The sequence below is a fragment of the Lemur catta genome, chromosome 3 (assembly GCF_020740605.2).
Source record: "Lemur catta isolate mLemCat1 chromosome 3, mLemCat1.pri, whole genome shotgun sequence".
Taxonomy (NCBI): Eukaryota; Metazoa; Chordata; class Mammalia; order Primates; family Lemuridae; genus Lemur; species Lemur catta.
In genome coordinates, this window is record NC_059130.1 from 94,647,510 (window position 1) to 94,662,550 (window position 15,041).

General features: G+C 47.7%; 1 protein-coding gene across 3 annotated transcripts in view; it reads right to left on the reverse strand.

Moving 5' to 3' along the window:
- Positions 1–5,944: 5,944 nt before the first annotated feature.
- The window catches only part of CFAP57 (cilia and flagella associated protein 57), a 69,004-nt gene continuing 59,907 nt past the window's right edge, over positions 5,945–15,041 (reverse strand). For all 3 annotated transcript variants that reach the window (XM_045545670.1, XM_045545671.1, XM_045545673.1), the window contains one exon: positions 5,945–6,303. In XM_045545670.1, the coding sequence (XP_045401626.1) occupies positions 6,092–6,303 (212 nt within the window). In that variant the 3' untranslated portion in view covers positions 5,945–6,091. The remainder of the gene's footprint in view (positions 6,304–15,041) is intronic.

The following is a 15,041-nucleotide window of genomic DNA, read 5'->3' on the forward strand; positions in this document are numbered from 1 at the left end:
GGTTCTGAAGTGTAACAGGGACGTGGCCGGGGCTCTGCTCCTAAAAGGCAAATCTGGCCTTGCACACCCCGTACTCCAGACTGGTGAAGGGGTGGCTAGTTGGAGGAGGGGCAGGCTGTCCCTTGTCTCCTGCATCCTTACGATGCCTCTTGCTCTCTCCTTGTGATGGGGATGAAACAGAAAAGAAAACCAAAGTCAAAGTTATCTTTCCATTATCAGTTCACAAAATAACTGTGCTTCTCTTTGCCCTGTCCTGTGGAGTTGGTCAGGGGCCAATGGTAATTCTAGAACAGCCCTGTCCAATGGAGATACAGGGTGAGCTGCATTGCAATTTAAACTTTTCTAACAGCCACATTAAAAAATTAAAAAGAAACAGGTGAAAATAATACACTGAAATTAAGATATTTTATTTGATTCCAAAATACATTTGAATATACAAGTTATTAATGAGCTATTTTATAGTCTTATTTTGTACAAAATCTTGACAGTTCAGTGTGTATTTTACACTTACACCTCTCAGTTCAGACCGGCTGCATTTCAAATGCTCAGTCGCTACCTTTGGCTTGCAGCCGTGTCCTTCCAGGGCGGCACAGCCCTAGATGTCCTTCCCCTCAAGAAAGGGTTAGGGAAGGCGGGACTAGGGGGACAAGGGTGTGGTGTTGCGGGCTTTCACCCTGCCCTTTGCAAAGCATTACTAGGGATCCCCTTCATAATAAAGGGGCTTGGCCCAGAGGAGCCACAGAGCAGGGCGCCGACAGGGCTCGCTGGCTGTAGACTCCTCTTGCACACATTTGGCATTTGCTTGCCCTCTGGTCCCAAGGAGGGTCCAGCCCCAGCCAGCCCCACAGTCCAGCTATCCTGGGCAGAGCTGGGGCAGGGGACCCATGAGATTTTCTTTCCTTTCCCGTTCCCTTAGGCGTTTGACGGGAGAAACAAAGCCTAAAAGCTTCCTCAGTTTAAACATTGACTGCTCAAGTCTTCATTCTACTTCTGGGTCTTACCAGTTAGCTTGGAGTGAAAGTGGAAAGGCAGGCTCCTCTCAGGGCTGTTGAACTCTGTCCCCAAAGCAGAAATTGCTGGGTAGCTGAGATGGGCGGTGATGAAGGTCAGGAGCAGGTAGCGGCCCTGGGCACAGAGTGGAAGGTGCTGACGAATCGCCCCCAGATGCATCAGCAGGTGGGGGGCCGGAGTACGGAGGGGAGAACTGAGAGGAGGGGCTGCGGCTGCCTCCCTGCTTCTCACGTCCCACCTCAGGCTAGTCTCAACCCGGTGGCCACAGCGAGTCCACGGAAAGGTAGAGCAGGTCGTGCCGCTGCCCACCTCCCTCAGAAACAGCGTCCTCCCACCACCTCTAAGGCCCTCGCCGTCTTCATTCCTGCCGCCTCAGAGCCCCTGTGCTGGCTGTTCCCGCTGCTGGAGGGCGTCTCTCCACGCGGCTCCCTCCCTCCCTCCCTTTAGGAATGTTCTCAGGGAGACCTCCTGGCCACCCCGTCTAAAATCACAACCTCCCCTAGTACTTTCTACCCCTGACCTTATTTCTTTTACTGCCTTTATTCCGTATGTTTCTCCTTAGCGCTCATCACTCTCTAATACGCCGTATATTTTTCTTAGCAATCCGGAATCCTGTCTGTCCTCAGCCCTAGAATGTAAGCTTCATGAACGACAGGACTTGGGTCTGTTTGTTCGTTGTCATATCCCCAGCTCCTGGGATACGCCTGGCATATGCTCAGTGCGTGTTTGTTGGATGAATGAATGAATGGTGGAAAGAACACTGGTTTTGGTCTAAACTGGTCTTGAAGGTTCAAGTCTCCGCTCCGGCCGTGTAGCCTTAGAGAAACTGCTTAGTCTCTATGCGGCTCAGTCTCTTCATTTGTAAAATGGGGACACCAGTACTTAGTCTACACAGTTGGGGGGATTAAAAACAATAGAGTTAATTAATTCAGCAAACATTTACTGCATCCCTTCTCCGGAGCAGGTGTTGTGCACGTGCTGGACAGAGTGGTAAGTAGCGAGGTGCCTCCCTGCTGTCCTGAAGGGCAGGCTTGGGGACGCCTGGGCGCAAAGTGCAGCACAACCGCAGGTCCTCAGGGGCCCAGGCACCTCCACCCCATGGTCAGTAAGTGACAGTTCCCCGAGATAGACGTCTTCTGGAGTATGAGTCCCCCTCACAGTGACCATCCTCACTGCAGGAGAGAACCCCAGCACCAGGATTATATTTTGTGGCCACCACTAAGGCTGTAGTTGATTAGATAGAGTGAGCCCCAAGCTAGGCTGAAAAGATTCTCCTTTCGCAACTGAAAATTGGACTAGAGGTTTTGTTTCAGCTTGAGGGCTTCCGCTAGCGAGAGGCACTACGGCAGCCTTCTGCCAGCTGAACTGGCCGTGGGAAGCCGGTCTGCAGAGAGGGACAAGGACAGGAGAGGGAGAGGGGTTCCAGCAGGGTCCCAGGCCCTGGTTCAAGTTCTTGAGGCCTGGTTGCATCTCTGCCATGAGATTCCATGAGCCAGATAATAAATTCTCCTTTTTCGCTTAAACTGGCTGGAGCTGGTTTCTGTTACTTGTAGCTGAAGAAGGGCGCCCCGAGCTCCCACGTACAGAACAAGAATCTCATAGTCCCACTTACAATACATTTAATGTATAAATATATGCAGTAGGTACTTAGTAAGTACTAGCTCACATCCACTGCCCCTGCCAAATCCCACCGTATGACACATACTAGATGAGCAATAAACACAAATCCTCGTATGCTGTCGGTCATAGTGCGTAATAAATAACGCTAGTCCCTCCTGCTGCCGGGTGCACGCAGCAGGGTGACGTCCTTGTAAATCTGCTCCCCAGCCCAGCCCAGCTCAGGGGAGTCTGACTGCATCTTAAACACGTACAAGCAGGACCTGAACCTCCAGTGGACTAGGAGAGCTCACCCCAACGGAGTTCAGGAAGAGTGAACCCCACTCCTGGTCCTGAGACAGCTTCCTTTTCACTTCTCACTCCAAATCCAGAGCAATGATTTTAAGGGGGTCCTACCTAGGCACCCAGGCCCACCAGGGGCACTCAGGTACCTCCTGGGACCAGCTGGTTGGCCATGGCTGACCATGTTTTGTGTAAGAAGAAGGATGGTGATGCCAGAACATCTTGCAGGGCAGGGTCTTTGGTGCTGAGAGAACAGGATGGCAGAGGAGGCTCAGCTGGGCAGCTCACACTGTCTGGCCACAGCTGATGCCAAGATTCTAGAAGAAGAAGAGGGGGTCCAATGGATGACTGGGCCTTCCAGAGAGAGGAATTTTGGAGGCTCTTACACCAGGGTGGCACAGCAGCCACCAATGGCACCGGCTGTCACACCAGAATTAAATGAGTCCTCAGAGCCCAACAGTGGATTGCGACAAGCAGAGCAAAAGCGCAGTGCATGCCTGGTGGCTTGGGGGACCAGCAGGGCCTCTGTGGCTGCTGCAGGAGGAGGTGACTGCCAGGCCTGCTCCATCCATGAGGGGTCAACTGTCTGAAGAGACCTTGTGAGGGAGGAGACCAGGGGAGAGAGTGCCTCTGGCCTCCCACGGAGTCAGGATAGACAAAGGAGAGGGAGGTCTTGGATGCCGCAGCCAGAGAACCAACGCCTCCCAACAGGTTGCTGTAGCAGCCCTGAAGACAGGACATGAAGGGGTGAACAAGGCTGTGCCTCTGGCCCTGGACTTACTAGCAAGAAGCTGTGTTCACCCTGTGTAGCCAAGAAAACACCCTGCCAACCCACTGGCCAAGGTGCCAGGTTCCACAGGGTGGGGCTCTCCCTGGCCTGGACTTCCTCCTCCTCCTCCTCCTCCTCACCAGCTGGACAGCGGCCAGGTTCAGGCTCAGGTTAGCTTGGCCTGGGAGTTTCAGCTCCTTTAACCTCTGGTTTAGACTCTCTGGGTGTCACATTCCTGCCCCCTCCACCACTTGGCCTGTCCTGTTCGGGCGTCTCCAGTGCAGGGCACGGGAGCGTGGGCTCGGGGTCACCAGGCAGCCTGGCCTGGACCCCGGCCAGTCACTTTACTCCTCTTGGTTTTGATTCCTTGTCTGTAAACCAAGGTCCATCTTTACATTAAATGTGATGTCTTGACTGTAAGATATTTTTCAGTTGAAAAATCTATCACTTGAGTGTCGATACGTCCTGGCCACAGAGAATTTCCTTCTGGGCCTCAGAAAAGCTCCAGCTTCCTCTTCATCGTTGTGCTTCCCCGTCTGGTCCGTGCTCACTCCCGCTTGGCTCGGCCGACTCCCGCCATCCTTGTCGGAAGCGTTTGCGCCTCTCCCTTCCTCTCCCCTCATCTTGGTCCAAGCCACTGTCCTCTCCCACCTGGACATCCACAGCTTCCCCTACCTGGGCCTCCACTTTCGGGTCCCCTCAATCGGTTCCCCACACAGACACCTGAGTAGCTTTCAAAGCAGGTGCAGCTCTTGCCCTCACGGATCTGTCCCCGCAGGAGAGGCAGACATGAAGGTGAGGAAGGAGACAGCACGGCCGTGTCAGACGGATGGGGGGAGAGTCGGGACTGCCTTTCTGAGGTGACATTGAAGCTAAGGTATGAAGGAGAAGGAGAAGTTCACAAGCGAGGTGTGGGGCAAGAGCACTTCAGGCAGAGGAAACCACATGTGGAACGACCCCGAGGCGGGAAAGACCTCGGCCTCTCATAGGAACTGGCGGGCCAGTGCCACGAGAGCTTGGAGCGTGGTGGGCAGTGACCCCCATGGGCCTTCTGCCCTGCACGGTCTGGCCCTGCCCCCCAACCTCATTTCAAGTCAGTTTCGTCTGCACAGATAAAGCCAAGATGGAGTGGAGTTAAGTCCAGGGCAGCCTGCATACCTAGTCTGTAGTGTGATGGGCTGTCATCTTTGTGGCTGAGGCTCTCTGGGGTGTCTGGGCTTTTCCCTGATCTCTGGACCTGGTCTCCCAGTGGGGGAAGACACGTGGAGAGCACACAGGTATGGAGGGGACAAGCTGGCTGCTGTGACCCGTGCAGGCTGGGGTGGCGGACATAATTGTGCAGGAGACAGTCCCCTATAGACCCTGTGGAACACTTGGCTCCGTGGCCTCTGGGTGTACCTTCCTTCTGCTAGCCACAGCCTTCGGGAGAGCCTTGCCAAACACGACAGCCAAGTCCCAGCGATCACTTGAAACTTAGCCCAAGAGCAGCGCCCTAGAGTTTCAGGAAAGCAGATTAGGGGAAGACAGGAAGATGCCAGGTTTAAGACAGCCAGCCAAAGGTGACCAATGGGGACCAGCAGGGACTGTGGGCTTAAACATTTGTTATTTGGGTATTAGAGGAGTGCCTGGCCTCTGCAGGCAGGAGAAGACGGGGACGCTGGGTTATGTTCTTTTGTTCCAGTGCATAAAGAACTATCTTTCCCGGCGCCTCTGTGTGTCTCAGGATGCACCTGAGAGGAACGGCTAGGAGAAGTGCCCAGAAACGGAGGAGTGGGGCAGGGCCCCGCGGAGCAAAGACAGCAAGTGTGGAGTGGTGGAGGTGAGAGGAAAGAGGGCAGAGCTCTGCTTATCAGCCCAAGAACAGGGCCAGCAGATACCATAAGACTTTGGGGGAATTCTTGTAACATTTCCATGTCCACTACTTTACTGCCATCTTTTCCTCCTCTTTACACAGATATCAAAACCCCCAGAAAGCCTCCCTGCATTTCACAAAGGAGGACACATGGCAGGCTTCATCCGGTCCTGATGGAGCTGGCAGAGGAGAAAGCCCGGGGAGAAGCAGCAGCAGCCCCATCCTTGAGGCCCAGGGAGGAGAGGGGGTGGCAGGAGGCCAGCCCCAAGTCCAGTGTGATCTCAGTGCCAGGCTTCCCTGTGCCCACACAGGGACAAGCAGCAGTGGCTTTGGACGAGCTGGGGCCCCCAGTTCTTAGGCTCCCCATGTCCCCTCCCCGCCCCGGCCCCCAGAGAAGCAGAAGCTGGACAAGGTGTGGGAAAACACCTTTATTCCGACTGTGTCCCAGACTCCCCAGGGCGAGAGGTGGGTGTGGTCACTGCTGCAGGGACTCCAGGGACTCCAGCTGCAGGCACGCGGTGCTGCTTCTGGCTGTGGCAGCACATGGCTCAGCAGAGGGGTCACTTGCTCTGCACCTCGAAGTCCACCTCTGAGCTGAGGGAGGGAAGCCGGGTTCCAGCAAGGGTGTGGAAGCCGGGGACCTGCTCCTGCTCCTGAATCTGGTCTCTCAGGCGCTGGATTTCCAGGCGTTGCATTTCGATGATTCTCCCCGTTTCTTCCTGCTCGTTCAGTCTCATGGTGGGGGTGATGCTGAGCTTGTCCCTGCTGGGCGCTGTAAGGGACAGAGCAGGACCAATGAGGGCCTGTTCACTGGACCGCCGCCTGTTTCCCCCCCTCCCTCCCTGCCTCCTCAAACATTTATTGGGCACCTACCGTGGGGCAGACAATCCCAGATGCTAAACACAGAGATAAACCACTTCATTGTCTAGCAGAGACAGACAAATGAAGAGACATGCTTCCGAGTGGTGAGGTGAACGGTGAACACGACCTAGCCCGCCCCCTGAGCCCGAGAATCCACCTGCCCTGAGGCCCTCCCTGCCCATGGCCCTTTCTCTCGCTCCACACGCCTCGGGAGGGTGGCACTCTCCTGTTGACCTGTGTTGGCTTCCAAACCACTAGTCCTCCTCTTGTAAAACCCCTGCTCCTGCAGATGGACACCCCTGCTGGTGTGAACTCACTAATGATGTTCCTTGGCTGAATCATCCTCCCTGTCTCAGGTGCTGCTGTCATCCTGGGCAACATCAGTGTCCACCAGCGTCCAGGGGTCACCGTGTCCCCTGGCCTTGCACGCTGAGCTCCCAGCAGTAACGGTCTTGGCCTCCACGCCCGGTCAGCATCCGCTCCTGTGGCTTCCCTCCCTCATCACCACCCAGATCCCCATCTTCTAGATCTTTCACTCTAGCACTGTACTCCATTCTCTGGCCACAACCTCTAACTGCCTTGTGCTCAACACACAAGAGCTTTCACTGAATTGACACCTCTTCTTCCTGGACAGCTCCATTTCTTACCTACCAGATGGGTTCCTCTTAGGGTCACTCCCTTTTCTGGCCAGTGGGATTCACAGTGAGCTTCTTTCTCTATCTTACTTTTTTTTTTTTTGAGACAGAATCTCGCTTTGTTGCCTGGGCTAGAGTGAGTGCCGTGGCATCAGCCTAGCTCACAGCAACCTCAAACTCCTGGGCTCAAGCGATCCTCCTGCCTCAGCCTCCCGAGTAGCTGGGACTACAGGCATGTGTCACCATGCCCGGCTAATATTTTCTATATAGTTTGGTTGTTGTGGCTAATTTCTTTCTATTTTTAGTAGAGACGGGATCTCATTCTTGCTCAGGCTGGTCTCGAACTCCTGAGTTCAAACAATCCGCCTGCCTCGGCCTCCCAGAGTGCTAGGATTACAGGTGTGAGCCACTGCGCCCGGCCCCTCTATCTTCCTGATGGCCCCCAGTGTTCCGGCTGCCTGGTCCTCCTGTCCCGTGTGCCCTGCGCAGCCCAGACCTGAGATGCCCACACCACCCCTTCAGTGTCTCCACTGCCACCTCAGGCCGCCGTGCGCTGCTGCAAAAACTGAGATTCCTGGGCTCCAACCCCAATGGGCTTTATATCCACAGTTGGCAAACCTTCCCGTTCGCCACAACAGCATTTCCAAACTTGGGCCTCCGCTCCACCTCCTCGCCCTGACCCTTCACAGATGGCACTGCCACCTCCTTCACCAAGAAGCCATCTGCAGCTTTCTGACACTGTCCAATGTCTCTCAGTGCAAGGGGAGACTTTCTCCTGCCCACTGCCACCCTTATATGTCTGGAGGAAAAACTGGAAAAGAGCAGGCGGTGGAGGCCAAGGAAGAGAGTTTCAAAGAGCAAGTGATCAGTCCTGCCTTGGGCCTCTAACTGGTCTAACGGCTCAGCATTCAAAGAGCACTCAGTCCGTCCTGTCCACCTTCCCAGGAGAAGCCTGGACCCTTCTCTTTCTGCTTTTTGCTCCTTGACTCTTGACTCTTCTTTTCTCCTTTTCTGCAGTTTCTAGGCTCTTGATCTTTTTTTTTTTTTTTTTGAGACAGGGCTTTGCTCTGTTGCTCAGGATAGAGTACAGTGGTGTCATCACAGCTCACAGCAACCTCAAACTCTTGGGCTCAAAGGATCCTCCTCCCTCAGCCTCCCGAGTAGCTGGGACTATAGGTGTGTACCAAAACACCTGGCTAATTTTTTATATTTTTGGTAGAGATGGGGTCTCAGTCTTGCTCAGGCTGGTCTCAAACTCCTGACCTCAAGTGATCCTCCTGCCTTGGCCTCCCAAAGTGCTTAGGATTAAAGGCATGAGCTACCGCACCCAGCCCTAGGCTCTTAATCATTATTAGTACTTCTCTTCCTGGTCTTGACCCTCCATCCTTTCTCTGCTGCTGGTAGCCCTAGTAACCATCCCCTCAGTCAAGTTGGCCCTGGCCCTGGGCCCCTTGGGGAGCAGCTGCCCTGGGGAGGCACAGCACAGACAGGCCTGCAAACCCACTCACCTGCTCTCTGAGCTACCTCCTCTCTTTCCTGGTTACTAGCATAGTCTCTGAACTTATCCCTGTGTTCTCTCCCATCTGCCTTTACACACAGCTACTTACCCAGTTCACCATCTGGCTGCCCGGGGGACCCACCCTGTGTCTGCATGAAGCCACAGTCCTAGAGGTACCCAGTGGAGTGAGCCCAACAGTGTTTCAGCACTTGGAATTCTTCCTCTCTCTCTGCCCTGCCACCATCATCTCTTTGCCCCAGTGCTTTTTCAGATATTATAAGGATCTGGATGCAGAGGCAGCTGTAAGGCCCTCCAGGCTGCCCAGTCACTGGCTGAAGTCCATTGTCCTCAGAGGCTGGGCGGTGGGAGGCACTGCACCGGCACGCTCTTCGGCTCACCCGAGGGAGGGAGATCAGCCACCACAGGGCTGCAGGGCAGGTTTTCCCCTCTACTTAACTTTTAGTTTCCTAATTCATTCTCTATTGCTTTAACTCTTTTTTTAAAGATATGCCTGCAATATAAAACTGGAAGGAAAGCATGCTTTCCCTAATATTCGCTTAATTTAATAATTATTAGTTATCAAAGTTATATATGACTATAGTTTGGAGCCAAATAACTCTATAAGCCTTATTACAAATAACAGTAATCTCTTGTTCCACATTCCACTTCATTTCTCAATCCTCAGAGGCAACAATTTCAGTTACTTTAGCTAATTTTTTTGGAATTTACTTCCACACTCTGCTTTGATTGATGTGCTTATATAGCTTCTTTGATTTATCATTTTTAGGCATTAGCCACTGACTTCCCACTATGAACGATGAGGATGTAGCTTTTCTTCAGCACCCTCCCCTGCCCCATGCATGCTTCTCGTCCTTCCATCCTCCCAATTTTGAGTGGATGAATAGTCAGAACTTACAGTGTTATCATTTATGTAACTGCTGGTCACAGCTGAGCCATGTAGTATACAATGATTCATTTTCCTTTTCTGCAAAATAGCTTGCTTTCCCTGGAGTTAATCATTTTTTTTTATTTGCCTAATTTATATGTACATTTTGCTAATTCCATCTCAACTCTTTGGTAGTTATGTAAATGTCCTCTCATTAGATATTTAGCTATTCTATCAATTTCATCTTCTCCAAGTGCCTTCTGACCTGCTCAGTCTGGCTGACTGGTCTCCAGTCCTGCGGCACAGCTATAGCTGGCAATCTGCCTTCGTCATCATTTTAGGTTTTTTTTTTTCCTCTCTCTTATTTAAGTGTCCTGTTTTTTGAATTCTATGCCTTTCTTGCTTTACTGCCTTTATTTGGTGAACATCATCCTTTAGTAGCTTCCTGAGAAGTGTGCATGGGAGGGAAATCCACCAAGACACTTGTGTATCTGAAAATGTCTTAATTCTAACCTCTCCCTGATTGCTTGTTTGGCTGGGTTTACAATTTCATTTTCCTTTGGAAGATTAAAGACATCGGTCCATTGTCTTCTAGCTTCCCACTATTACTGAGAAGTCCAGTGCAATGGAGATTTGTTGTTGTTGTTTGAGAGTTTTAGATCCTTTAATGCCAAAAGGCTAAATGAAGAAACCATTTTTTCCCATGGTTATGCATAGATGATGTCATAATTTTTTAAATTTAAAATTTAAAAAAATTGTGGTAAAATCCATATAACATAAAATTTACCTTTTTAAGTGTATAGTTCTGTGGTCTTAAGTACATTCACATGTTGTACAACCATTACCACCATCCGTTTCCAGAGCCTTTTGTCGTACCCAACTAAAACTCTGTGCCCATTACACACTAATCCCCATTCCTCACTCCCCAGCCCCTGGCAACCACCACTCTACTTTCTGCCTCTATGAATTTATTCCGGGAACCTCATTTTAGCAGAATCATATAATATTTGACCTTTTGTGACTGGCTTATTTCACTTAGCATAAAGTATTCAAAGTTCATCCACGTTGTACTGTGTCAGAATTTCCTTCCTTTTTAAGGCTAAACACTATTCCATCACATATATATATATATATACCACATTTTGTTTATCCCTTCATCCATCAAAGGACATTTGGGCTTCTTTGACTTTTGGCAATTATGAACAGTGCTGCTATGAGTCTGGGGGTACACAACTATTTTTGAGTCCCTGCTTTCAATTCTTTTGTGAATATACCCAAAAGCGAAACTGCTGGATCATATAGTGATTCTATTTTTAATTTTATGAGGAAGTGCTGCTGTACTGTTTTCTACAGTGGCTGTACCATTTTACATCCCCACCAGCAGTGCACAAGAGTTCTAATTTCTCTACATCCTGGTCTACACTTGCTATTTTCTGTTTTTTGTTTTTGTTTTTTATAATGGCCATCCAAATAGGTGAGAAGTAGTACCTCATTATGGTTTTGATTTACATTTTCCCACTGCTTAGTGATATCGAACATCTTTTTATGTGCTTATTGGCCATCTGGATATTTTCTTTGGAGAAATGTCTATTCAAGTCCTTTGCCCATTTTAATTTTTTTGTTGTTGGTGTTGAGTTGTAGGAGTCCTTTTATATTCTGGATATCAATCCTTTATCATGTATATGATTTGCAAATATTTCTCTCCCATTCTGTGGGCTGCCTTTTCACTCTGTTGATAGTGTTCTTTGATGCATGAAAGTTTTGAATTTTGATGTAGTCCAATTTATTTTTTTTTGTTGCCTGTGCTTTTGGTGTCATCCACCAAAGAAATAATTGCAAAATCCAATGTTAGAAAGCTTTTCCTCTATGCTTTCTTCCAAGAGTTTTATAGTTTTAGCTCTTATATTTAGACCTTTAGTCCATTTTGAGTTAATTTTTCTATATAGCATAAGGTAAGGGTCCACCTCAATTCTTTTGGATGCAGATATCCAGTTTTCCCAACATGACTTGTTGAAAAAACTTTCCTTTCCCCATTAAATGGTTTTGGCACCCTTGCTGACAATCATTTGACTGCACATGCAAGGTTTATTTCTGGGCTCTCTATTCTATCCCATTGGTTTGTATGTCGGTCTTTACACTATAATAGTCTGTATCACACTATTTTGATTACTGTAGCTTTGTAGTAAGCTTTGAAATTGGAAAGTGTGAGATCTCCAACTTTCTTCTTCTTCTTCTTTTTTTGAGACAGAGTCTCACTCTGTTGCCCGGGCTAGAGTGAGTGCCATGGCGTCAGCCTAGCTCACAGCAACCTCAAACACCTGGGCTCAAGCAATCCTCCTGCCTCAGCCTCCCAACTAGCTGGGACTACAGGTGCGCACCACCACGTCCAGCTAATTTTTTCTATTTTTAGTAGAGACCAGGTCTCGCCCTTGCTCAGGCTGGTCTCGAACTCCTGACCTCAAATGATCCTCCTGCCTCAGCCTCACAGAATGCTAGGATTACAGGCGTGAGCCACCATGCGCGGCCTCCAACTTTGTTCTTCTTTATCAAGATTATTATGGCTATTCAGACTACCTTAAGATTCCATATGAATTTTACGATGGATTTTTCTGTTTCTGCAAAAATGTCATTGAGATTTTGATAGGGATTGCACTGAATCTGTAGATTGCTTTGGGTAGTACTGACATCTTACCAATACTAAGTCTTCCAATCCATGAACACAGAATGTCTTTCCATTTATCAGCGTTTAATTTCTTTCAGGAATGTTTTGTAGTTTTCAGTGTTTTGCCTCCTTGGTTAAGTTTATTCCTAAGTATTTTATTTTTATTTTTGATGCAATTGTAAATTCAATTGCTTTCTTAATTTCCTTTTTGGATTGTACATTGTTAGTGTACAAAAAAGGCAACTGTTTTTTATGTGTTGATTTTGTATCTTATAATTGGGATTATTGATCCTCTGTATGAAAACTTCCCCTATCCCCTTTGGAAGTTCGGAGGATTTTTATCTTTGTACTCTGGTATTCTGAAATTTCATTATGTGGGTCTATTTTTAGCCATTATTGGCTCTAACAGCAGCTTCTGCTTCTTCTTCTTTTTTGAGACAGTCTCTCTCTGTTGCTTGGGCTAGAGTGTAGAGTGCAGTGGCGTCATCACAGCTCACAGCAACCTCACACTCCAGGCTCACGTGATCCCCCTGCCTAAGCCTCCCGAGTAGCTGGGACTATAGGTGTGCATCACCACACCCATGAATTTTTTTATTTTTTTGTAGAGAGAAAGAAGGTCTCCCTATTTTGCCCAGGCTGGTCTTGAATTCCTGGGCTCAAGCAATCCTCCTGCCTCAGCCTCCCAAAGTGCTAGGATTACAGGTATGAGCCACTGTGCCCAGTTTAACAGCTTCTTAAATAGATTTTCTCTCCTGATTTCAGCCCCACCTTTATCTCTGCTTCCAGAGATATCTGCTCCTCATAATTCCCAAGCCTTTTGAGGGTTTTGTGGAGTATGTTAGGTTTCTTCTAGGTTCCCCACTCTGCCTTCTGACTTAGGATTCCGGTTTCTCTGATCTATGAAGTCAGTTATTAATCCATCCATTTTTCCAGCTTTCAAAATTTTGTGTCTCATTTTCTTTCTTGTTATCTTTGTTTTTATGGTTTATTTATGCCATTTTAGTGGGTTTTCAGCTATCCATATTCAATCAGAAGTTCTAATGATATAGTTTTAATAACTGAAAAACAAGCAAGTGTATCCTATTAGATCTGTTAATTGTCATGTATATGGAGACTTAATATAAATGGTGCTAAAACTAAAATAGTGGTTTGAGGATGACAACTTCTCTTGTTCAGACAAAGAATTCTTAAGAATCAACAGAACTGGTCAATTCCTTAAACAACCTGTGTATTTTGAGCTTACTTGTCTTGGTTGACTCGTGCAAAATCAGAGATCAGATTTTGGTTTTTTAAGATCAAGGCAAACAGTTGGTTATACCTGTCTTCAATTGTTTCAAATGAAATCTTTCTTGAGTAAAATGAAATTTTCCTTGAGTAAAATAATGATATGATGGTTTGCTTCAAAATAATCCATGGTGGGTGTGGGAGGAAATAAGTGGGTGGGGGGTGGTTACTGATGAAACAAGAGTGACTGACAGGAGCTGATACCTGTTGAAGTTGGGGAATGGTTTCATGGGAATTCACTAGACTTTTCCCTCAATTTTTGCATATCTGGAAATTTCCATAATGTAATATGAAGAACCTGGCTGTATCATATAGCATCCCAAGGAGGTCCCAACTGAGTATTTGTTAGGACGGTTGGGCATATTTGAAACATTTTAAAAAAGAAGTCCTGCAATTGTTCACAAGCACATTTGCACTTTATTTCCAATAGAAGTTGGTTTCAACCTCTAAGAAGTCAAGTCTCTCAGTCTTTTTTTTTTTTTTTTTTTTTTGAGACAGAGTCTCACTTTGTTGCCCGGGCTAGAGTGAGTGCCATGGTGTCAGCCTAGCTCACAGCAACCTCAAACTCCTGGGCTCAAGCGATCCTACTGCCTCAGCCTCCCGAGTAGCTGGGACTACAGGCATGCGCCACCATGCCCGGCTAATTTTTTCTGTATATATATTTTTAGCTGTCCATATAATTTCTTTCTATTTTTAGTAGAGACGGGGTCTCGCTCTTGCTCAGGCTGGTCTCGAACTCCTGAGCTCAAACGATCCACCCACCTCGGCTTCCCAAAGTGCTAGGATTACAGGCGTGAGCCAAAGTCTCTCAGTCTTTATAACACATGCTGTGCTCTCATGGCAGTTCTGTAGACCTAAATATTGCCACTCAGGTACTACTCTTGTCTCAACTTCAACTCTAACCAAAGGGCACGTGAGACAACAAAATTATAAACATATACATATATAATTATATATGTTTAATTTTGTGATTAAATATACATAGTTATGGAGTGTAAGACTAATAAGAAGTTGCAAAAATAGTACAGAGTTCCTGTGTACCCCCAGCCACCTCCCCCAGTGCTAATATCTTACATAACCATAGTATACGAGACAACTGACATTTGAAAGACCCAATCCATAGCTGTGGGATGTTTCCATTTATCAAGGTCTCTAATCTCTAATCCTGAATGTAAACCACCAGAAAACAAAATACTGGAACTATGTTGGCTTAATTTTCCACAGAAGTGCCTTATACTCTCGGTTTTTATTGACTCTTCAGATGAGAAGTAGATACTCGAAAAATGTTTATTGCCTCAAAACCTATAGTTACATGAGTGTCCATTGTTATTCAACATTCCATTCCTAAGGATCCAAGTGATAAGTTTCTCAGAGAATTTAGTGCCAGGAAAAGGTTTGTTTCTCCAGAAAAAAAAAAAAAAGCTTCCTTTGCCATACAATGAAAACTATATAAACTATCATATTTCTTTGTTTCCTTTTTCGCCTTGGCTGTCAGAAATTCAGAAAAACTTTAGGATAGTTAATTGCAGTAACTACCTCATTTAATATTTATGTAATTCTTTCCCCTCTCCCTTTAAATAGTTTCTCATCTTTCTTTTTGTCTTCATTTAAATTGTACAGGTTCACAATCCCTTATCCACAATTCTAAAATTCAAAAAGATCTAAAAATGGAACGCTTTTTGAA